General features: G+C 42.8%; 3 protein-coding genes and 1 non-coding gene across 6 annotated transcripts; 2 read left to right on the forward strand and 2 right to left on the reverse strand.

Moving 5' to 3' along the window:
* Positions 1-1643: 1643 nt before the first annotated feature.
* Positions 1644-11837, forward strand: LOC115201079 (delta-1-pyrroline-5-carboxylate synthase). 3 transcript variants are annotated; one of them, XM_029764322.1, is made up of 18 exons: positions 1644-2299; positions 2702-2827; positions 3721-3872; positions 4040-4189; positions 4437-4541; positions 4650-4808; positions 5364-5454; positions 6068-6192; positions 6462-6606; positions 6833-6906; positions 6996-7095; positions 7340-7560; positions 7677-7814; positions 8110-8305; positions 8408-8529; positions 9517-9703; positions 10294-10389; positions 10469-11837. In XM_029764322.1, the coding sequence occupies exons 2-18, from the start codon at positions 2728-2730 to the stop codon at positions 10672-10674; spliced, it is 2367 nt and encodes a 788-aa protein (XP_029620182.1). In that variant the 5' UTR covers positions 1644-2299; positions 2702-2727; the 3' UTR covers positions 10675-11837. The 3 variants fall into 3 exon arrangements, with proteins under 3 accessions (XP_029620182.1, XP_029620181.1, XP_029620183.1); XM_029764321.1 differs by having other exon boundaries at positions 1644-1771; XM_029764323.1 differs by having other exon boundaries at positions 1644-1771; positions 4650-4802.
* LOC115201800 (small nucleolar RNA SNORA15) lies at positions 7909-8039 on the forward strand. The gene has a single exon (XR_003879831.1). It is a non-coding gene; the product is annotated as a small nucleolar RNA SNORA15 (small nucleolar RNA).
* Positions 11838-14159: 2322 nt separating the features above from the next.
* Positions 14160-17436, reverse strand: LOC115201080 (gamma-crystallin M2-like). The gene is made up of 3 exons (XM_029764324.1): positions 17413-17436; positions 15134-15376; positions 14160-14776 (listed from the first exon to the last, which is right to left on the reverse strand). The coding sequence occupies exons 1-3, from the start codon at positions 17419-17421 to the stop codon at positions 14501-14503; spliced, it is 528 nt and encodes a 175-aa protein (XP_029620184.1). The 5' UTR covers positions 17422-17436; the 3' UTR covers positions 14160-14500.
* A 657-nt stretch (positions 17437-18093) lies between these two features.
* On the reverse strand, positions 18094-22335 carry LOC115200840 (gamma-crystallin M2). Its single transcript, XM_029763966.1, has 3 exons — positions 22266-22335; positions 18855-19097; positions 18094-18424 (listed from the first exon to the last, which is right to left on the reverse strand). Exons 1-3 carry the CDS (start codon positions 22317-22319, stop codon positions 18149-18151), a joined length of 573 nt encoding a protein of 190 aa, XP_029619826.1. The 5' UTR covers positions 22320-22335; the 3' UTR covers positions 18094-18148.
* Positions 22336-23018: the final 683 nt, after the last annotated feature.

Genomic DNA, 23018 nt, shown 5'->3' on the forward strand with positions numbered 1-23018 from the left:
TGAAAGGCTGGTCATGGCTCACATCAACACCATTATACCAGAAACCCTAGACCCACTTCAATCTGCATACCGCCCTAACAGATCCACAGATGATGCAATCTCTATTGCACTCCACACTGCCCTTTCCCACCTGGACAAAAGGAACACCTATGTGAGAATGCTGTTCATTGACTACAGCTCAGCGTTCAACACCACAGTGCCCTCAAAGATCATCAATAAGCTAAGGACCCTGGGACTAAACGCCTCCCTCTGCAACTGGATCCTGGACTTCCTGACGGGCTGCCCCCAGGTGGTAAGGGTAGGTAACAACACATCTGCCATGCTGATCCTCAACACGGGGCCCCTCAGGGGTGCGTGCTCAGTCTGTACTCCCTGTTCACTCATGACTGTACGGCCAGGCACGACTCCAACACCATCATTAAGTTTGCTGATGACACAATAGTTGTAGGCCTGATCACCGACAATGACGAGACAGCCTATAGCCTATAGGTCAGAGACCTGCCGCCGTGTGGTGCCAGGACAACAACATCTCCCTCAACGTTATCAAGACAAAGGAGATGATTGTGGACTACAGGAAAAGCAGGACCAGGCAAACCCCCATTCTCATCGATGGGGCTGTAGTGGAGGAGGTTGAGAGATTCAAGTTCCTTGGTGTCCACATCACCAACAAACTAACATAGTCCAAGCACACCAAGACAGTCGTGAAGAGGGCACGACAAAACCTATTCCCCCTCAGGAGACTGAAAAGATTTGGCATGGGTCCTCAGATTCTCAAAAGGTTCTACATCTGCACCATCGAGAGCATCCTGACTGGTTGCATCACTGCCTCGTATGGCAACTGCTCGGCCTCCGACCGCAAGGCACTACAGAGGGTAGTGCGTACGGCTCAATACATCATTGGGGCCAAGCCTCCTTGCCATCCAGGACCTCTATACCAGGCGGTGTCAGAGGAAGGCCCTAAAAATGGTCAGACTCCAGTCACCCTAGTCAGACTGTTCTCTCTGCTACAGCACGGCAAGCAGTACCGGAGCACCACGTCTAGGTCCAAGAGGCTTCTAAACAGCTTCTACCCCCAAGCCATAAGACTCCTGAACATCTAACGAAATGGCTACCCAGACTATTTGCATTGCTCCCCCCCCCCCCCTCTTTTACACCACTGCTACTCTCTTTTATTATCTATGCATAGTCACTTTAATAATTCTACCTACATGCACATATTACCTCGACCAACCGGTGCCCCTGCACATTGACTCTGTACCGGTACCCCCTGTATATAGTCTCGCTATTGTTATTTTACTGTTGCTCTTTAACTACTTGTTACTTTTATTTATTTTTGAATTTTTTTAAACTGCATTGTTGGTTAGTGACTTGTAAGTAAGCATTTCACTGTAAGGTCTACACCTGCTGTATTCGGCGCATGTGATTAATACAATTTGATTTGGTTTAAATAATCAAAGCTTGATGATGAGTTGGTTAATTGAAACAGCTGTGTAGTGCTAGGGTAAAAATTAAAACGTGTGAGGGGATGGTGGTTAAAATGAAGATAACCTGGAACGCGCCCAGTCGTTGCCTACAGCTGATTCCTGACCAATCACTGCGCTAGGTGTATGGCTCTGTAACTTCCGTTTACGCCCAGCTATTCGTTCTGTTTACCCCCCCAACTGTCATTGCTTCCCTCACTATCACGGCCCGAAAGAGAAGAGAACACCGGTAACGTCTGAGTGTGTTGTCGCGGGTGAAGTTTTGCAAGAATTTGCAACGAATTCTGGTGGTGAGTGAGTGAACGCACACATAGCCACCTGACCTGTATAGTAAGTAGCTAGCTAACGCTAGCTAGCTAACGGTAGCGGCTTATGCTGGAACAGCCATGTGGTGGTGCCGGAGCCTCTGCTGTCCGAGCATGATACAGATCAGTCTGCCTTGAGCTGCTCAGTGACAAGTTGTTGACAATGACAGCTTTGAGTGGGTGATAGTTCAAACAAAACATATCATCTGTCATTCTTGAGAAGAGACCGACATGAGTTGCTCTGCCTTTTTTTTCCCCAATAAGGGGGACATAATAAGTGATCCTGCAAGGGGCAGGGATAGTTTCATCAGCAACATAAAGCACATGAAAGGGAGGAGTTTCTGTGATTTAGACTGGCTTCAGCTCTCCTATTGGTTGAGGGCAGGCCATGTTTATACTGTATGGAACGTGGAATAGAAAGGTTGGAGAGTAGTCCTTTTTTAAACGAGATGGGCTTGATAGACGTGGCTGCATAACAGACAAACAGGACTTGGAGGATAAGCAAGTATTACTGTGAGTTTTTCTGTTCTTTATCCACATGCAAAAATACTGACCTTATGCCATTCTCTCTCTCTCTCTCTCTCTCTCTCTCTCTCTCTCTCTCTCTCTCTCTCTCTCTCTTATTCATTTATATATATATATATATATATATATATATATATATATATATATATATATATATATATATATATATATATATATATATATATATATATATATATATATAAAAACATTTTATTTAATTATGCAAGTCAGTTAAGAACAAATTCTTATTTACAATGACGGCCTACAATAAAATGTCATCCTTTTGTGACTTAAATGTTGAGTTGTGATTTGAATTCTTCAAGTTCAAGAAATGAGAACATGGAACATTGAAGATTTGATAGTGATTAAATGATTCTCTCTCCTCTCTAGCTGTTGGAAGTGCGGGTCAGTTGACCATGCTGCTACAGAGGCTGTCTCTGTGCGCTGGGCTCCCCTTGGGCCCTAGGATTAAAAGCACCATCATCTGCCCTCGTCTTGCTAAACCACTGACACAAGGCAAGTGGGACTGGCAAACATGCATACATTCACACACCCACACACATAATACAGGCCTACATGCATACATACAGTAGGCTACACCAGTCATTGAGGAGCGGTATAGATATCTATGTAGGATACATTTAGAAAATAGTAGGTTATTATTCCAGTGATTTTTTTTTTTTCAATTTCAATAGTTTCTGTAGATTGGGATTTTAGTAATGGCATGATAACTGCATAGCATATGTAAGCCTTAATATGGGACCACAAGCCAGTGATGTATTTGTTTGGTTTCTTCTCTCAAGCAAGAAGGATAGCCTAGTTCCCTAAATTGATCAAGTCCTAATCGTTTAATGCTATCATCTTGCATACATGTGCATGCTTGTTTATCCTCCTGGTGCAGGATAAACAAGATTGATTGCATCAAGATAATGGAGGCATATCCCTTTCTGGCCATCCTCTCTCTTTGTTTCTGTTACCCCAGACTTTGACTCTCACACTCACTCACACACGCGGTTGACTGCACTTTAGTGGAGAGATGTGTGCAGTCAGCGATGGCTTTGCCGGGTTGCCGTGCTGATGTGGCAGTTTGCACCCTGCGTTTTTCATCTCCGTGGATACCAGGGAATTTAGGGGGGGGGTGAGGGGGTCCTGGTTGCTCTGTTTGTCTAACTCTTTATATAATCAATGATGGAACAAAACCGAACCCGGCACACACACACTTACCACAGGATCTTACTGGTAGGAGATGTACTGATGTGTGTGTGCGCTAATGCTGGTTAGGCACAGTGTTTATGAACATTGCCATAAGTTAACCAAGGGAGGCAATAAGGATACATTTTAAAAAGCGCTCGACCAGTGCTTCAGATTGGCACCACCGTAAGGCAGGGTAGTAACTTGTATTCTTTCAGTGTCCCTGGCGCGTGCCAACGGTAACTCCTTTGCTCATCGTGGGGAGCTCCGCCAGGCCAAGAGGATTGTGGTCAAACTGGGAAGCGCCGTGGTAACCCGGGGTGACGAGTGTGGCCTGGCGCTGGGAAGGCTGGCCTCCGTCGTGGAGCAGGTGAGGAAGGTCAAAGGTAAAAAGGCTGACGGGGGAACAGGACCTTCACTCAAGACATGGCTTAAAGCTTGTATTTTAACAGTTGTCTGCTTACTGTAGTTTATTCGTTGTTGCAAGGCTACTTGAGAGGCTTTAAATGTGGGTCACTGAGATAGTTTGTGTTGCAGGTGGCCATGCTACAGAACCAGGGCAGAGAGATGATGATCGTCACCAGCGGGGCGGTGGCCTTCGGCAAGCAGAGACTGAGGCACGAGATCCTGCTGTCCCAAAGTGTCAGACAGGCCCTGCACTCTGGACAGAACCAGCTCAAAGACATGGTGAGACCAATGCCCATTATCCACAAAGCCTCTGAAAAGGAGTGCTGATCTAGGATCAGTTTTTGCCTTTTCGATCATAGTGAATAAGCTTACATGGAAAGATTAGCACTCCTTTCTGAGAGACTGTGGATACGGGCCCAAGTATTATACAAACTGCTCCAAAATATGGTGAAATCAACTTTATTATAAAAAAATCTATTCATATCATTCCTCTCTCTCTCTCAATCTATCTATCTGTCGGTTTCAGTCAGTACCAGTTCTGGAGGCGCGGGCCTGTGCGGCAGCCGGACAGAGTGGCCTGATGGCCCTGTATGAGGCCATGTTCACGCAGTACAGCACATGCACTGCACAGGTATGCACACTTTCTCTATGTATTTGAATTCGCACTGTTACCCGGCACAATTACCTCTCTATAAAGTTGTATTGAATCGAAACAGGATTTGCTCTGATTTAATCCCAGGTCCTGGTCACCAACTTGGACTTCCATGACGACCAGAAGCGGCAGAACCTAAACAGCACATTACAGGAGCTGCTCCGCATGAACATTGTGCCAATCATCAACACCAACGACGCCGTGGTGCCCCCGCCTGAGCCCAACAGCGACCTCCAGGGGGTAAACGTGGGTACAGAGCACAGGGGGGTCCGGAGGGGGCAGGACAGGGGCGAGGGGTGTGTATAGCGGTGTAGTGTTAGCAGCTAGCATACTACCATACGGCTGGTACTCTTCACCGGCTCGCTCTACCTGCCCGCTACACCTCCTTTCCCCCCCCAAAGGATGTGCGTGCAGGGAGGGCTGGGGAGATGGGAGAAGGTAATTCCTTTCTATATGGTAGCTGACTGGACCTAAAAGCATGGCTGTCTGGTCTCACTCCTGGAGGTAGACGCATGCTTCTTTTCTCCTTCCGCAAGCTTAGGCGGAACAAGCAAGTTCTTCCGGTGTAGAAAAACACACTAGTACTAAACTAAAGATTGTAGTGCCAGTAGCTTTGCTAACCCACACAGTAGGAAAGCCAATATCAACGATTGCCAATCTAGCGGTGCTTCACTTTATAATAAAATACATTTTCTTTTACGCTGACCGCAATTTCGACTGACACAACACTCAATTACTTTTACCCCGTCAATTTCGATGTCTTTCTGTGAGACTAAGTCGGTGTGTTTTCCTCCACGTCAGGTCATCAGTATAAAGGACAATGACAGTCTGGCTGCACGCCTGGCCGTGGAGATGAAGGCAGACCTGCTCATCGCTCTCTCTGACGTGGAAGGTAGATTGCTCACACAGCAACACATTAACACCCATTAGGTAACGCGCCATCTGCCTGCACTCTGGCTCAAAACAATACGCGGTAATTTAGGAGCATTACTGTAAGAGGGGGAACTACAGAGGGGTATACTGCAAAGTAGGATCAAGGAGTTAGCCAGCTAACTTGCCTAAATATTATGAAATAACTTAACTTTTTTTGTTGTTGAAAGATACAGTAAGCTTTGAAATGGGCATGGTCTTATTGACTCAACTAAAAACACGTATCCAAGTTTAGCTTTCTTAATGAACCAGAAATCAGTAGTTATTTCTGGTTGTTTATCCTACTTCGTGGGTATACCCCTCAGGTCTTTTTGGTTGTGTTCACTCGGCACTGAATGGAAGAAAACGGACTTAAACTGGCCGTGACTACCTGGACTTGTACAATAGGAAACACTCATTTTTGTTTTCTGTCAGAACCTTTTTTTAAATGTCTTCCGTTACGTACCATAATAAACACGACCCTGGTTGTATTTGGCATTCACTGATGGATTGGACAGGGAGGTAATCTTTGTGCAAGTTAGGCTAGCACCAAAGGAAACAATCATGTAACCATAGTTACCTCCTATCTCTTGTAGGACTGTACGACAGCCCTCCTGGATCGGATGACGCCAAACTCATTGACATCTTCTACCCTGGTGACCAGCAGTCGATCACCTATGGGACAAAATCCAGGGTGGGTTTAGGAGGCATGGAGGCAAAGGTAATTACAAAGACACGCGTAGATTAGAAAACTGTGTCGTTCAATACATGTAAGAGTTGAGGACTATATGTAAGAGTTGAGGACTACACATCTGTAATCAGGTTTTAAGAAAGTCTTCATAATTAGTTACAGACTTTGGAACTCTGTGTGTCAGAGTGATATTTGGCATCAACCCGCAGTGCAAGTCGTTCCATTGGGGGCCAAATCCTTACTCGAGAAACGAGTGGGGAATTCAAATAGCCTACGTGTATTCCCACCTCTACCCCCAGGTAAAGGCTGCCCTGTGGGCCTTACAGGGGGGCACGTCAGTAGTCATCGCCAACGGCACCCACCCCAAGGTGACAGGTCACGTGATCACTGACATTGTGGAGGGCAAGAAAGTGGGCACCTTCTTCTCCGAGGTCAAACCTGCCGGTGAGTTCTACCGGGGTCATCTCTTTGGGACGGACACCGACGATGAAGGTTATTAGAATGATGATGATTATGACAACAATGAGCATAATGGTGAGGATCATGGTGATTGTAGTTCTTCTAATGAAGACGATTAGGATTATGATCACGCGTGCTGATGTCCAATGGTCCCTTTTGCTGTTTTGTATCTGTCGTCTGTGCTCATCCGCGGTAACGTGACCATCTCCAGGCCCCACCGTGGAGCAGCAGACTGAGATGGCCCGGAACTCCGGCAGAACCCTGGCAGCCCTGCACCCGGACCAGGTCAGACACTCATACACAGTTATATAGTATACGTGATCCCATGTGTGTCTGCAGTTAGTTGAATCTTTAATGAATCGTTCCCACCCCAGAGAGGCGTGATCATCTGTCACCTGGCAGACCTGCTGGTTGAGAAGAAGGAGGAGATCCTTGCTGCCAACAAGACGGACATGGACCTAGCAGCCAATGCGGGTGACTATTCCCGTCACGTCCGTCTTATCTCTCTGATTGAATCGATGGTGTTTGTCAAAACAGGTCCTACTCGTAGGGACGTTTTACTTACCAACATCCCGTTGTGTGACTATGATAGGATGTTGAGCATTTGAGGGTGCTGTTGCATTTGAAGGTGTATAAGAGCAGCGCTTGAGTAGTTGAAGGGATAGTCAGGGGTTTTCAACTACATCTAATTTCTTTGTGTTCTCCATCCCCCTATCAGGCCAGTTGTCGTCAGCCCTGCTCAATCGTCTGAGCCTGTCCCCGGCCAAGCTAAATAGCCTGGCTATAGGGCTGAGACAGATAGCCGTGGCCTCTCAGGACAGCGTGGGCAGAGTGCTGCGTAGGACCAGAGTAGCCCACAACTTAGAGCTGGAGCAGATCACTGTGCCTATAGGAGTACTGCTGGTCATCTTCGAGGCCCGCCCCGACTGCTTACCACAGGTAATGGGTTTGTGTGTGCTTTTGGGCTCGTCTATCTTTTGGTAAGATGGTGTGGTGTTCATGCTGGTGGTTATGCAATTCTGTGGGTAAAAGGCTATTCTCATTTGTGTGTGTAGGTATCAGCTCTAGCCATAGCCAGCGGTAATGCTCTGCTGGCGAAGGGGGGTAAGGAAGCAGCCAACACCAACCGCGTCTTACATGAGCTGACCCAGGAAGCACTGGACATCCACGGGGTCAAAGAGGCTGTACAACTGGTAATCATAGCTGGGGAAAAAACAGCCCATTTAAGAAAAACATCATGGAAGATATTTAAATACCATAATTTATACTGAAATCGTAGAACACTAGGTATGGGCGAATTCTGTGTTATTCTGCCAGTAGTAAATATAGTCAGACACCATCCAAAAGAATCCTTTCATTCCTCCTTTCCTAAGGTGAGTGCTGTCCTGTACGTACTCAGCGGAGAATTGAAATCAACGTAGCACAGTGTATTCCCCCTAAAGAAAATGAAATCCCAGAATGCAGTAGGGTTTATTTTGCATGTCCCAGGTGAATACCCGTGAGGAGGTGGAGGACCTGTGCAGACTAGATAAGATGATAGACCTGATCATCCCGCGAGGCTCGTCTCAGCTGGTCAGGAACATTCAGAGAGCAGCCAAGAGCATCCCAGTGCTGGGCCACAGTGAGGGCATCTGCCACGTCTACGTTGACTCGGAGGCCACCATCGACAAGGTCATCAAGATCGGTCAGTGGGACAATACACGCAGACACACCTGTCACACACACACATTTTCATTTACTACCAATGAAGGAGAAGGTGTGATTGATTGACGTTTTCTCTCTCCAGTCAGAGACTCTAAATGTGACTACCCTGCGGCCTGCAATGCTATGGAAACGCTGTTGGTGCACAGGGATATCCTCAGGACCACTCTGTTTGACCAGATCATAGACATGCTCCGCACCGAACGGGTAAGACCACACACACTCAAATACGCAGTTACAGACACATTGACATAAACAAGTGATATTATCCTCCTCTTCATCTCCTCTTAAATACAGGTTCAAATCACTTGGCTAAATAAGACACAGTAATGACCGACTGGCTGCTTGTTTGGTGGAATGGTTGGTTACATTTGACTACAACTTCAAATCAAATATTTCTTTTCTTTCACTGAGGTGGATGGGTTTACACATGTTGATTAACTGCGTTTTTCATGTCTCATTGTTAACGGTTTATGCTAAAACCCAATTCACAAAAACGAACATTTTACAATCCAATTGATGATAATCATAACAAAATGACTTCCAAGTATCACTAAAACTTTTGTTGTGATTCGCTATGACAGATCTATCTATGGCAATCTATGGAAACTTTGGTAATTTATACTCTTAACTTTGAAAAAAAATCTATTCATATTTTTTCTTGATCTGTATAACTGTGTCCATATTGCCTAAGAGTCTCTCTAGCAGATAGCTCATATGGTTAAAGAGAAAATAGCCTGATTAATGACAAAATAATCTCATCAACAATGACATAATTTGCAATTATTTCTGCAACTCTTCCAACTACTGACTTTTCACAACTGCCAACGGTTTGGCGTCTAAACATTTACAACAGACATATTGACATCGTAAAATAAATGAAAGCATGTTAAAATATAAAGGATATTTCATGCTGAAACCCTCATATTAAACACCAATGGTATTCACTAAGTTGATGGGCTATATTTAGGATCATGTTTTACAGCTTTGTCATTCTATTTTTTTGTTAATTTAAAGTAATCTTATTCTTTGTCATGTTGTGAAAATTCTGTGTAGTTTACTGGTAAACTTTAAAAGTTACCGGTAATATACCCTCCCTTCGCAACCCTAGATCCACGCAAACTCCCCGATTTGATTAATTGACCGATCGCCGTATGTAATGATGACCCCCCCTTCCCAATGTGACCCTTTTAGGTGAAGATCCACGCTGGCCCCAGGTTCGCCTCCTACCTGACCTTTAGCCCATCGGAGGTCAAGTCTCTGAGGACAGAATACGGGGATCTGGAGTGCTGCATCGAGGTGGTGGACAGCATGCAGGAGGCTATAGACCATATCCACAGATATGGCAGCTCCCACACCGACGTCATTGTTACTGAAAACGGTAGCTATGACTGTCTGGTTATGTAATAGTTGTGAGAAGTTTCTCTCTTTCTCTTTTGTCTTCACCTTGATTCACCCAAGTTAGTCTGGGTGAGAGAGACAAAATCTCTCTTTCAAGAGAGACCTGTCCATCTCTCTTTTCCCCCCTTGTCCCTTTCTTCCTCTCTTTCTCTAATAAGTAATGACAGCATTTTTTGGCTTCGTGTAAAACCTCCCCATGAGACTACTTTGAAGAGGACAGAACTGATTTGAATGTAAAATAGGTTTTGCTAAGGGATCTTTGTTATTAATTTATATGTAGTGATATGATTGATATTCTTCTTGAATGTTATTTTCCCCTCAAGTTTTATAATACATTTTGATGGAGTACTTTACTGACAATATCTAAGATAGGTTGAATTATAGATGGATTTCTAGTTGGTTCCGTGCAGAGGACAGAGCATTTTCTGTCTTTGTTCTACCATCTAGTGGCCACAGATTGTATAATATGTCGATCTAAATTGAATGATCTGTTGTGTGTAATAGAGGAAATATAGCTGAGAGATGATGAGAGATGATGACTGATGGTAGCTGTGATGATGATTCTTACAGAGGACACAGCAGAGCAGTTCCTGCAGCAGCTGGACAGTGCTTGTGTGTTTTGGAACACCAGTTCACGATTCGCAGATGGATACCGCTTCGGACTGGGTATGCATAGTTTTTTAAATTTTTTATCACTGACTTCCTGTTCAACTATCTCACTCACTCCCTGTCTCACTCCCTCTAGGTGCTGAGGTGGGCATCAGTACAGCTCGTATCCATGCCCGGGGCCCTGTGGGCCTTGAGGGTCTCCTCACCACCAAGTGGGTTCTGAGAGGAGACGGTCACACTGCAGCGGACTTTTCTGAACACGGCACCTTGAAGTACCTCCACGAGAACCTGCCAGTCACACAGCCACAGCCCAGACAGATGGCTGCCCAGCGTGAGGACTGACAGAGGACCTCCGAACAAGAGACACGCTCAACCACTTCCCCGAGAGCAAAGCAATCCCCTGGTACCAAAAAAAACACTCTCATTGTCTTATTCATTCAGTCTGGATCAGAGTTTACATCGATTTTAAATCTACCTCTGCTCTCAAAAGTTTAATTGCGGGGTTTACCTCACTCAGTATTCCAGTCACTGCTTGTTCATGGGCCCTGCCTGTGACCAAGCAGTGAATCCACTCATTATAGGTAACATTGACCCTGTTGGACTGTAGAAGGTCTCACATCCTTGGTTCAGGCCTTAATTGGTCTAGAAAATATTATACACAATAGGGATGGGTTAGTTACGTATACGCTCTGCAGGACACACACCTAATGGGAATCGTTGCTTAAGCTATTTTACATCAGCGTTATTATCACTATCAAGAGGTTTCCCCTCTTGGTTTTAGTTCCTTTTGATTGGTCTGTTGTGCTGTACACTTACGAGTGGCTGCTCAATCAGGTCAGACCCTTACCCTGAAAGTATTGATTTGGTCTCACACAAGAGACTAACGTTTACATTTACTCTAATTAGAAGTGATACAATTGCACAACCAAACCAGTTTTTATGCTAGGTTTAAGACTAAACCTAATTTGGGAAAGGTACTGATGTGTCATTTTATATAGTGCTTGAAGTATAGGTCTTCATGGCCAAAAATTGTAGGAATTGCTGTTAACATTACTACTGCAATCCTTATTTATATGCGGTTAAATGACTAGTGATGAACCACTGGATAAACAATATTTAAGTCTTAAATGTCTTTTGTCATAAAAATATGAGATTGATGAATAAGAAATTGACCCGATCTGATTCGTAAGCCTTCAAGTTAGATTTTATGTATAAGACTTTATGTCCTTCTTTTGAATGCAGATGATTTATTCTCCTGCTTTTTTCATGCTGTCTATTAATGTGGAATTTACAGTGCCCAGAGCCTCTGTCAAACACAAGAGCAGTAATTGACAAGCTGCTTCCCATCTCATCCAAGGGACTACTGCCTTAAGATACAGTGCCGTTGTAACATTCCAGCCTATGAGCTTTATATCTGATGTCAAGTAACGCACTCCACAGATCAGTTCAGGTTTTTTGTAATTCATAGACCGTATTGTAGAATAAAAGTTTTTGTTGAATATGAATTGGATTTATTTTGTATGGGATTTTACATGCATACCACCACTCTTTCTACTTCCACAAATATCAAATTAGCACCAAAGAAGTCATACTGATCTGAAAACAAACGTCTAAAAATACTTTTTAATGGTTCTCATCTGGGAATAGGACTTTGCTGTAAGTGGGGCATGGAAGATTGAAGACAATACTATAGAGGTTTAATTATCCAGCTATCAGGAAAGAAAGCGGGAAAGAACTGAGACTAATAATGGAATCACAGAGTATATTCTTCTGTGATTTTTCTACTCGCAGATAAAGAATTCATCCTCCAAAACGCACTACTTACCCTTCAATCAGCCTCCCATCACAAATACAAAGGGTTCATAGACGAAGAATAGACAGGGTCTACTCAGATCTCACTGTTTTTGTACTCTTTCTTTGGAAGGAGCTTGATATTTGTAATGCGAAGAATGACTTGCAGAGGTAGAGAGTCTGATACATGGATGTTGAATATTAAGCCGGTCTAGAATGGCCAATTGAGGGATCATGCAGCTTTAGGCCTATTCGATGAGAGATCATGTAGCTTTTGGCCTAGTAGGTTCCTATACGTGTTTATTTCATTACCATATAGAGGTAAATATACTGGAACACATACAGTACATAATGTACATGGCTGATACTAGATTGAGATCACTGCATCATCATATCCTCCGACATGAACTTCCATTTACGACAGACGTCAAGCACCCTGTGAATCTCCTGTCATCTTTTCTCTGACGTTTCTCCGTTTAGGCAGAGCCAAATCCCATGTTGCACACTGTTGACACACTGATGACCGTGGGGATTGGAGTCCACGTATATCAGAGGACGCAGGGCAAATGACCGGACTTTTACAGCAAAGTCAACAGTCCTTTAATTGAACATTACTCAAGGCCAAAACTCATATTTCTTATTTTGCTTGATCTTAAGAGACTCTCAAAAGTGTTCCCTGCTGAGCTTCACATTTTTTTGGAATCAATAATTAACGGTCAAAGTTATTTATTCATGTGTATCTTTGCCAATTATGGGCGTCTAATTAACAATTTCAATAATTGATATTTATTTCTGAAAGGGTTTCGTATCTCTGGCTGATGAAAAATGCATGAGCAGGGATGCAAACGTGGTTTTGTTTTTTTGGTTCTGAGAGGGCTTGATGCTCGGGGCTAGTACCAGGACACTTTGACTCTTCCTCTTTGAGTTGGCGCTATCCCTGTGATGTGGGTCTAATACGGGCTTCTTTCATGAACCCCAAGCGCCTGCTCGGCACCATGTGATCTCATAAAAACTCCTACAAGACTATCCTCATATAGCCTTTTTTTTGTTCTTTAATAACCGGCTTCAAAGAATAATATCAGTTTCCATGATCATTTTGCTTTGTGTATGAGGGGGGGAAGATCTCATCAGTCTGCAGAAACTGGTCGAGTTGGACCTTGGTGCATTTCCCTCTGTGGCTATCCAACTCCATGGCTAATGTTTGAAACTCCAAAGAATTACCGCTAACAAAAGTATGCATAAAAGTGTGTTCCTGTAACCTCTTTTGATAATGAGGGTAGTTTAGAAGGATCGGACCCTTTTCTCAATTTTCGCCTAAAATGACATAACCAAATCTAACTGCCTGTAGCTCAGGACCTGAAGCAAGGATATGCATATTCTTGATACCATTTGAAAGGAAACACTTTGAAGTTTGTGGAAATGTGAAATTAATGTAAGAGAATAACACATTAGATCTGGTAAAAGATAATACAAACAAAAAAAACATGTTTTCTATATATTTGTTCCATCATCTTTGAAATGCAAAAGAAAGCCATACATTGAGATAGGATCCTAGGTGTCATTTAGAAAAGTTTCAGTGAACAATTACATCGCTACACAATATCTGCCAGGAGTTTGCCCAAATGTGCGGAATTGGGTGTGGAGCCAGAGACAGAGGTGGGGTCAAACTGTAGAACCCAGTTCCTACATTTGAATATAAAAATAGTTTTTTTTCAAACAAAACTACATTTTATCTCTGGGACCTTCAGAGGTGAATCTATCAAACCATTTGCATGTGTTTTGTTGTGTTTTGTTGTTGTGCACTATCCTCAAACAATAGCATGGTCTTTTTTGGCTGTAATAGCTACTGTAAATTGGACACTGCAGTTAGATTAATAAGAATTTAAGCTCTCTGCCCATATAAGGCATGTCTATGTCCCGGAAAGTTTGCTGTTGTTTACTCAGTTTTCTAGTCACATTATCGCATATTGAGCAACAACTGTCCCGGTTTAGGGACACCGATGTTGCAGAGGTTAATAACAAAAAAGGCCCTTTGGTTGACTTTGATCAAGTTTTCATTTATTTTGCTTCTAATAGAACAGGAGGTTGAGGGCTGGCAAAGCACATCATTCTGCTCTGTAACAACAAAAGCCAGAGAGTCCATCACTGTTACCATACGAGCATCGCCTGGGCCCCGAGGTCTACTTTCCCAGTCTAAGCAAAGCAGCAAAGACCCAACACCAACTGGTCCAAAACCCCCAATCACGTTAATGTGATTTCAGGGTCAGAAGACCACAGTAGATACACAACAGTCAAACAGTGCTAGCAATAAAGGGTAGGGGTACAGGATTTATAATAGGGTTGCATTAAGGGAGGATGAGGGGGTCTCAGTTGACCTTCAGGGGGTCTCGGTGACCCGTCTCAGGGAGCCGATGGTGGGGCTGGAGCTTCCCCACTCGCTGTGCCTCCTGTACTCGCCAGGACGAAGGAAGTACTGACGACCCCTGTAGTGGGGGTGTTCGTGGAGGATCCAGTAACCCTCCATGACGTTGGCGGAGGAGATGTCTCGGCTGTGGAAGCGCTCGTGAAGGTCGGGGCAGTCCTCCATCACCTCCATGTTCTGACCCCCGAAGTCAGAGCGCTCGTAGATCTTCATCCTGTAGTTTCCATGATACTGGGAAAGAAGAAGACAGACGAAATGGAGAATGGATATAGTAAATTATACTGTTGACTTGACAAACAATATATAGATGGTAATGTAAATGTTCCATAAAGAGAATGAAACATAACTTCAACCATGAAGTTTGTGAAGAAGAAATGTACCGTGTTTTAAAACAAGGTGTTCAAAATAGTGAATTTTTAACAAATTTGTGAATCTATTTGTCATAGCCTCAGCCAAATGTCGGTAAGATTCTCGAACAAGTAATGACAGTAAATGCTAAGATAGAAAAAAATCTGTAGATACTGCGGCCCTCAACTCAAGGGACTGAAAACTATGTGGGACTGAGGACACCTGATGTAGTACACTCACAGGGGGCACCATACGGCAGGAGCGGATGCAGTCGTTGAAGCCAGCCCATCGCTGGTAGTCGGGGTACTCGCCCTTGTTCAGCATGTATTGGTAGCCAGTGTAGTTGGGCTTCTCGTAGGCCACCCAACAGCCACTTTCCACCTTTATGGAGTTACAGCGGCTGAAGTGGTTGTGCATCTCAGCACAGTCGCTGCTGCACTCATAGTGCCGGCCCTGGAAGTTCTTATCCTCGTAGAAGATTATCTACAAGAGAGAGATGGAAACTTAAAATGATACACGCATGATAACACATATTGAGGAAATGTTTTACAACATATCACAGAATAAAAACAGAATTCCATTTTCATTCAAATTATTTTTATCATTAACTGCAATCCAATATACACAATTTATGATGTATGATTGAAATAAACCAAGCTTATCATCATAATATATATTTTTAGTACATGTGACTAAGAAGAGAGTGTTATTGGACCAGTAATAAATTATCCACTTCTCATTTTCATCTCCCAAAAACCACACATCCTTGAGGCCCCAAGCCCTGCCCACAGGTGATACTTCATTGTTGCACGCACTTCACCTGTCACAGGTGATGCTGCTCATCACCACGTGACCCATTTGATGTTCATTGTTTTGAAAGGCTAGAAAGTATGCAAGCAATTTAGTAAAATAATTTTTAAAAGTCAACAGAAAGCAAGCAAAACAACTCGACAAGAGGAGCAAATGACTTCCGTCTTCTGGTTTCGTTATATATCTGGAAAATTTGATCGCTGACAAGCAAAACATTTTGGGACTATGTCAACAATGGGCTAATGAAACAAATACCATGGAGTTTTCCTTTAAGTTTAACTGTAAGACTGAACAAGTGAAAAACGTTTGTAAAATGTAAAAAGACACGCTACTTACACAAGTAGGCGCCTAGCAATTATTGAAGTCCACATAGGTCTAAATGTGAATTAAATTAATCTGTTAATTTACAAAATGTGAACATACCAAAAGTGTTAATTTTAAAATACAAGAATAATCTACGTAATGTGTTGCAAAATGTAAATGTTTTGTCGGGCCACAGTTAACCCATTCATAGATGCTAACTGCTTAACCGCCTATTGAATATAGTATCTTCTGGTTGGGGGAGTTTTGTTAAGTTCCCCGACGCTCATTCTGAACGTTAAAACGCGTCACTTGTGGTACGGTTTTGGAAACATAAGGAATATATCTTTCATATCAGTTAGAAATAATGATACAAAAAATAATAAATTACTACACACCTTTAAAGGGCCATTAGGGTTAGTGTTCCCACACGGCCATATCTCCATGTCATATCACTTGTTTACGGAAAAGAGAGCTAATTAGCTATCTAGCGTGCTCCGAACACCTGTGTGTATGGGACACGCTCTTTTCGCGCCACTTTGATTCAAAGTCAGTCTCCTAACCTTCTACGTTAATTCTCCTACGTTAACCTGTTATGAAAAAGTCACTTCAGTATGGAAAAGTGTCTATTTCACGTAAGTGTAACTTGGGAGGAATTGTAGTTCATCAGCTGGAGGCGCACACAGCTTGTGGATCTGTGCTAAACTGCTACAGTGAGTGTATCTTTATTATTAGAAAAGAATTTCTCGCAGATGTGAAAGATAAGGGGCATGGCAGCATATATATTTCGAAAAGGTTTGAAAGCGATGATTATTGACGTTTCTGAACGCTAAACAACGTCGGAATTGAAGTTGACACGGTGCCAACGTTGGGCGAATGTAACCGCTGAAAACCCTACGGATGGAGAAGGGTTTTCGAGAGCTAGGCCGCAGTGTGCAATTAGCAGAAACAGAAATCAGGTGTGCCAACTCTCACCCCAGTAACGTTATGATTCAACCAAGTAAACAAACACTATTTTGCCCATATAGTTGATTATTATTAATAATGATTGATAATGATATTCTTAGGTCTTTTGTCCTGACTAAAAATGCATTATGTGGGGGATAGTGTGCCATTTGACATTGCTGCCTTTGAGGCATTTGTGCGGCCCTCCTTTGTCCTGTCCACTCATACTTGCACATGAGCTTTGAGCCTTTGAAACATTCTATTCAACATCTCCTAAAATCCCCATCCATTATCATTAATGGCCATTAATTTCTGCATGAATTGCAAGCTAATTAGTTATTTATAATAGTATCTGGCAAATCCAAATATGAAACATGTATTCTGATGGTGTTTATCATAGAAAATAGTTAAATGAGCCTCATTCCTGTATTTCCCTGTGAAACGCATAGTGTGTTCATACTTACCTTTCCCATTGTGACTGTGTTTAGTTCGGCCCGGACTGGGTAGTGAGCGTTACTGGACCTCTTTATAGACACTGCGGGGATCAGGGCTTTGAAAATGTGGCACAAAGCTTTGTCGTGTCAGCACAATGTGCTCTACAGACTACAGAAAACTATAGGACTGGCCCACAGCAGCAGCTCTTTGTCTCTGTCAAAAGCTCTCTCTCTCTCTCTCTCTCTCTCTCTCTGGAAAATACTATAACTGCACTTTCCCAAAGTCCCACAATAAGAGTTGCCACATCTGCCTTTATTGGCATGGAGGCTAGCAATGTATAGACAGACAGCCAGAGGGAGAAAATGACTATGGCCTCCTAAACAGCTTTTGAATAGATTTGAGCGTGTTGCAATGAGTTTCTGATTTGCAGTTAATTCAGTCAATCAGTTAGTTAATCAATAATATACTTAACAGTATATTTTGTATAGTAATTTGGTTGTGCTTATGGCATGCTTGTTCACAACTGATTTGTGCAGAAAACCTTTAATGAGGGTGCAGCCAACTTTTAGGGCATCTAATTTCCCTGTCTAATAACCATACAGTTTATCCAAAACTTGCCAATTGCTGACACTTAATTATTAACACACAAGGTAACATTGCTATTGGTTTTTCCAATGATTTGAGATAGAAAGAAAACCACACAGAGAAGCCATGTTTAAAAACCAGCACGTTTAATCACTTTGTTACAGTCCAGAGGTGAGAAGCTCACAGGCCACTCCTCATTCTCCTGAAGGAGCCCACCATGGGGTTGTGGCAGCCCCAATCGCTGCAAGCCCTGTACCCGCCGGGGCGGAGGAAGTACTGACGACCCCTGTAGTTGGGGTGCTCATAGAACACCCAGTAACCTTCCATGACATTGGAGGAGAAGATGTCACGGTGGCGGAAACGCTCGTACACATTGGGGCAGTCGTCCATGAACTCCATCATGTGACCAGACATCTCGGGCCTGTTGTAGATCCTCATCCTGTAGGCTCCTCTGTACTGTTGGCGGAAGAGACAGAACGGAGGGGATAGAGAGGACAAGGCGGAAGAGACAGAACGGAGGGGATAGAGAGGACAAGAAGGGAGTAGTAGAGTTTTGTACACTGGGTGATCTAAGCAGAGGTAAACATACATACATTTCTACAGATTTTCAGTCAAACTATTCAAAACAGCAGCATAATATATTTTTCTTAACTGCCAAAAACACTGAGCGATGATGAATGGAATGACAATGAATAAAAGTCTTTGGGGGGGGCCTCATTCCTTTAAAAAATGACTGGATCTCCTTGTGGACTTCGCCACGGAGACTTTCATGCTTTGACTCCTCTCCTTATCTATCAATGACATCAAGGGGCTGGTGATTGATGCTGATTTCTAAAGCACTGTTTGATGTGTGGCAGGGTTAACCCTATCAGTTTGATTGACTTACGGGGGGGAACATCTGGCAGGAACGGATGCAGTTGTTGAAGCCCATCCAGTGGTGGTAGTCTGGGTACTCGCCCTGGTTCAGGATGTACTGGTAGCCATTGAAGTTGGGCTTCTCGTAGGCCACCCAGTGACCGCCGGTCACCCTGATAGAGTTACAGGAGTTGAAGTGCCTGAAGGTGTCGGCACAATCGCTGTTGCACTCATAGTGGCGGCCCTGGAAGTTGTGGCCTTCGTAAAAAATAATCTATGGAGAACAGAAATGAATGAAATTGTTTATATAGAGAGTTATTTACCGTAATTTCCGGACTATTAAGCGCACCTGAATATAAGCCGCGCCCACTGAATTAAAAAATATATATTATTTTGAACATAAATAAGCCACACATGTCTATAAGCCGCAGGTGCCTACCGGTACATTGAACCAAATGAACTTTACACAGGCTTTAACGAAACACGGCTTGTAACAAAAATAAATAGGCTTTAACGTAACACGGCTTGTAACAAAAAAATTTAAATTAGCAGTAAGCTTTAGTTGTCTTCCTCACGCTGCTGTTTCCAACGTCTTATCATCGACTCATTAAGACCAAGCTCCCGTGCAGCAGCTCTATTTCCTTTTCCAACAGCCAGATCAATCGCCTTCAACTTGAAAGCTGCATCATATGCATTTCTCAGTGTCTTTGCCATGATGAGGGTGACAAAATGACTACCATAATCAGAATGATGGGAAGTTTGAGAGCGCTCGATTTAATCTAAACAGTAAACAAAAAAGCTGTTTGACCTTAACCCGTTCGGCAATTTCATTGGTCTAATGAAAGCTTCATGCCGCCAAAAAACTGAGCACGTCACAGAATGTGTATAAATATTTTTATTTATTATTTGAAAGCGGGAAAAATACATATATTAGCCGCGTCATTGTTTAAGCCACGAGGTTCAAAGCCTGGGAAGAAAGTTGCGGCTTATCATCCGGAATTTACGGTAGACTGAGTCAAGGATGATGATAGTAAAAGGCGAATGACTTGACTGAAAGCAGTATTCATGGATGTGGTGTTGATCGGCCAATAGGGAACGCATTTCACTGCACCTTTTATATATTCTGTAAACTATGTAAGTGGCGCAGACAACTTTATTTGAACTTTTGAGAAAGTTAATGCAAGGCACAACAGTTGAGTTTAAATTAGAAACCAACATTACTATACTAGTACTAGTATGGTCTCCATAGGTTAGTGCCCCAAATCAGAGATTTGAGAGCAGTTTTTTGTCCATTAATATTTTAAAGATGCACTCTCAAACTTTTGTATCATTTCAGCCAGTAGTTTTGAAAGTGGTGCTCTTGAGCCAAAAAAGGTAGGGTCCCTGCATCTAAGGATCTACGGGATCAGTGTCCCTATACTGGGACAGTTGTTTCTAACATGCGCTAATGTGACAAGAATGACGTTGTAAGTAACAGCAAACTTTCCAGAACATAGACATGTCTTATATGGGCAGAAAGCTTACATTCTTGTTAATCTAACTGCACTGTCCAATTTACAGTAGTTATTACAGTGACAAAATTGCCATGCTGTCGTTTGAGGAGAGTGCACAACAACCAAAACATTTTATCACGGCAACTGGTTTGATACATTCACCTCTGACGGTAAATGTACTTACATTCAGTAATCTTGCTCTGATTTGTCATCCTGAGGGTCCCAGAGATAAAAGGTAGCATAGTTTTGTTTGATAAAATCAATTTTTATATTCAAATGTAGGAACTGGGTTCTACAGTTTGAACCCCTGCTGTCTCTGGCCCCACACCCACCCCCCCATATCTAGATGTGTGAAGGTTAGTGTTTTTTCTGTAGGTAAGCTAATTATCCATCATGTAGGACATTCCTGGGAGTGTGTAAACTTAAACTTTGTACCATATCATTTTTGTATGACCATATCATTTTTGTATGTTCTCTATACTTGAAAATGAATCAATTGACCAATTTGGCACATTTGGGCAGATTTAGAAAATATTGTGCAGTACTGCAATGCTTCACTGGAACAGTCTAAAACTTTGCACACACACTGCTGCCATCTAGTGGCCGAAATCTAAATTGCACCTAAACCCCTAACACGGAACCCAAACCGGCTGCACGCGTGCGCCATCGTGCATACATTTATTTTGTCCCCCCACACTAAACGCGATCACGACACGCAGGTTAAAATATCAAAACAAACTCTGAACCAATTACATTAATTTGGGGACAGGTCGAAAAGCATTAAACCTTTATGCCAATTTAGCTAGTTAGCTTGCACTTGCTAGCTAATTTGTCCTATTTAGCTAGCTTGCTGTTGCTAGCTAATTTGTCCTGGGATATAAACATTGAGTTTTTATTTTACCTGAAATGCACAAGGTCCTCTACTCCGACAATTAATCCACACATAAAACGGTCAACCGAATCGTTTCTAGTCATCTCTCCTCCTAGGCTTTTTCTTCTCTTGACTTTATATTGCGATTGTCAACTTTCATTAATTAGGTGCATTACCGCCCCCGACCTCGTTCGTCTTTCAGTCACCCACGTGGGTATAACCAATGAGGAGATGGCACATGGGTACCTGCTTCTATAAACCAATGAGGAGATGGGAGAGGCAGGCCTTGCAGCGCAATCTGCGTCAGAAATAGAACTGACTTCTATTTTTGCCCTTGACAATGCAGACGCTCGTTGACACGCGCGAGCAGTGTGGGTGCAGTAATAAAATAATATAGATTTCAACATTTATTTTGCAACGCTCGCGCATGCGATGCGAGCGGTGTAGTCAGCCTGTAAGGGATATTATTGCATTTCTCTTGCATTTCAAAGCTGACAGAAAAATTATTTTTCTGAAAATGCATGTTTTTTTGTTTTGTATTATCTTTTACTAGATATAATGTGTTATATTCTCCTACATTAATTTCATATTTCCACAAACTTCAAAGTGTTTCCTTTCAAATGGTATCAATAATATGCATATCCTTGCTTCAGGTCCTGAGCTACAGGCAGTTAGATTTGGGTATGTCATTTTAGGCAAAAATTGAAAAAAAGGGTCCGATCCTTCTTAACTACCCTCATTATCAAAAGAGGTTACCTGTTCCCTTTTTCCCGATCCTTAAGATTAATTGACCATTTCTTTTCGTTCCTGGTTTATCCTATGGAGTATAGATGGGATTTCTTTTTATATAATCCAAGTAATACAATTTTGGGGGAAAAAGTCCCTCGCATCAAGTCCTTTCATGTACTGGTATTAGTTCCACAACTCAAATCTTTGACAAATCTTTGACAGCTTCATAAACTGTATGCGTAGCTTACTTGCCAAATCGCTTCACTATACGCCTTAATAGCATTTGTTGCTCTACATAATTTTATCAGCAGTCATCAAACAAGTAACCGAAATGTGTGTTCGCTCATACCTTTCCCATGGTTGGAGGGCTTGATGTTGGCACCGTAGCCTTCAACAGGGTCATAGGGCCTTTTATACTCTTCTACTGACAAGAGTGCTCTGTTGCGTCGTAGTGACTAGATGTTACCTTTTTAAACGTCACTGCCCATTCCCATTGTCTCTCAAACCATAGGCTAATCTTTTTCCCGCAAGTGCTAGTTTACCTATACAATATATAACATCCACCCCCTATGGCTGCCCCATTCTATGTTTTCTGTACACAGACCCTTGTTCAGCCATGGCCTAGTGATGCACCCATTGAAACATCACACAAAAGGCCTTTAGGTATGTAGTGTGAACAACAGAATTTTTAACGTTTACAGGAGGTGAGACGGTTCATGCACTCTCTAGTAAACAAAACAAAGCCATATCTTCCACAAATATGTGGGGTTGATATGAAAAAGATTATTGAACGTTGATAATAGAATGTTATGAAAATGCAAATGGTTTATCAGAGTTTATTTCAGTGTGGGTTCATGTTTTCCCTCTCCCTGATCGCAGGTCACAAAGTCTTGGTTGTGTTCTGTTCATAGACCTGTGTGTGTGTAAGTGATTCTGATGGTATTGATTGAATCAAGCTCTTGTGTTGATGTAATCTAGAGTGATATGTTCTCTTTTTGCTTCCATAGCCTGCAGACCTACTATGATGCCATGTACAGATAACAGTGTTCTGTGGTGTGTGTGTGTGTGTGTGTGTCAAAAGGAGGGCATAGTTGTGTGTCTG

The sequence above is a fragment of the Salmo trutta genome, chromosome 10 (genome assembly GCF_901001165.1).
Source record: "Salmo trutta chromosome 10, fSalTru1.1, whole genome shotgun sequence".
Taxonomy (NCBI): Eukaryota; Metazoa; Chordata; class Actinopteri; order Salmoniformes; family Salmonidae; genus Salmo; species Salmo trutta.

Excerpts from the sequence above, each read along its gene's own strand:
- LOC115201079 (XM_029764322.1), top strand. The coding sequence starts at position 2,728 with ATGCTGCTACAGAGGCTGTCTCTGTGCGCTGGGCTCCCCTTGGGCCCT. Across the intron at positions 4,809-5,363 it reads GCGACCTCCAGGGGGTAAAC|GTCATCAGTATAAAGGACAA; the intron begins GTGGGTACAGAG and ends CCTCCACGTCAG. Across the intron at positions 7,815-8,109 it reads TCAAAGAGGCTGTACAACTG|GTGAATACCCGTGAGGAGGT; the intron begins GTAATCATAGCT and ends TGCATGTCCCAG.
- LOC115201080 (XM_029764324.1), bottom strand. Across the intron at positions 14,777-15,133 it reads CCTGCCGTATGGTGCCCCCT|TATCATGGAAACTACAGGAT; the intron begins GTGAGTGTACTA and ends CTTCTTTCCCAG.
- LOC115200840 (XM_029763966.1), bottom strand. The coding sequence starts at position 22,319 with ATGACCCTGTTGAAGGCTACGGTGCCAACATCAAGCCCTCCAACCATG. Across the intron at positions 19,098-22,265 it reads GCCCTCCAACCATGGGAAAG|ATTATTTTTTACGAAGGCCA; the intron begins GTATGAGCGAAC and ends TGTTCTCCATAG. Across the intron at positions 18,425-18,854 it reads CCTGCCAGATGTTCCCCCCC|TACAGAGGAGCCTACAGGAT; the intron begins GTAAGTCAATCA and ends TTCCGCCAACAG.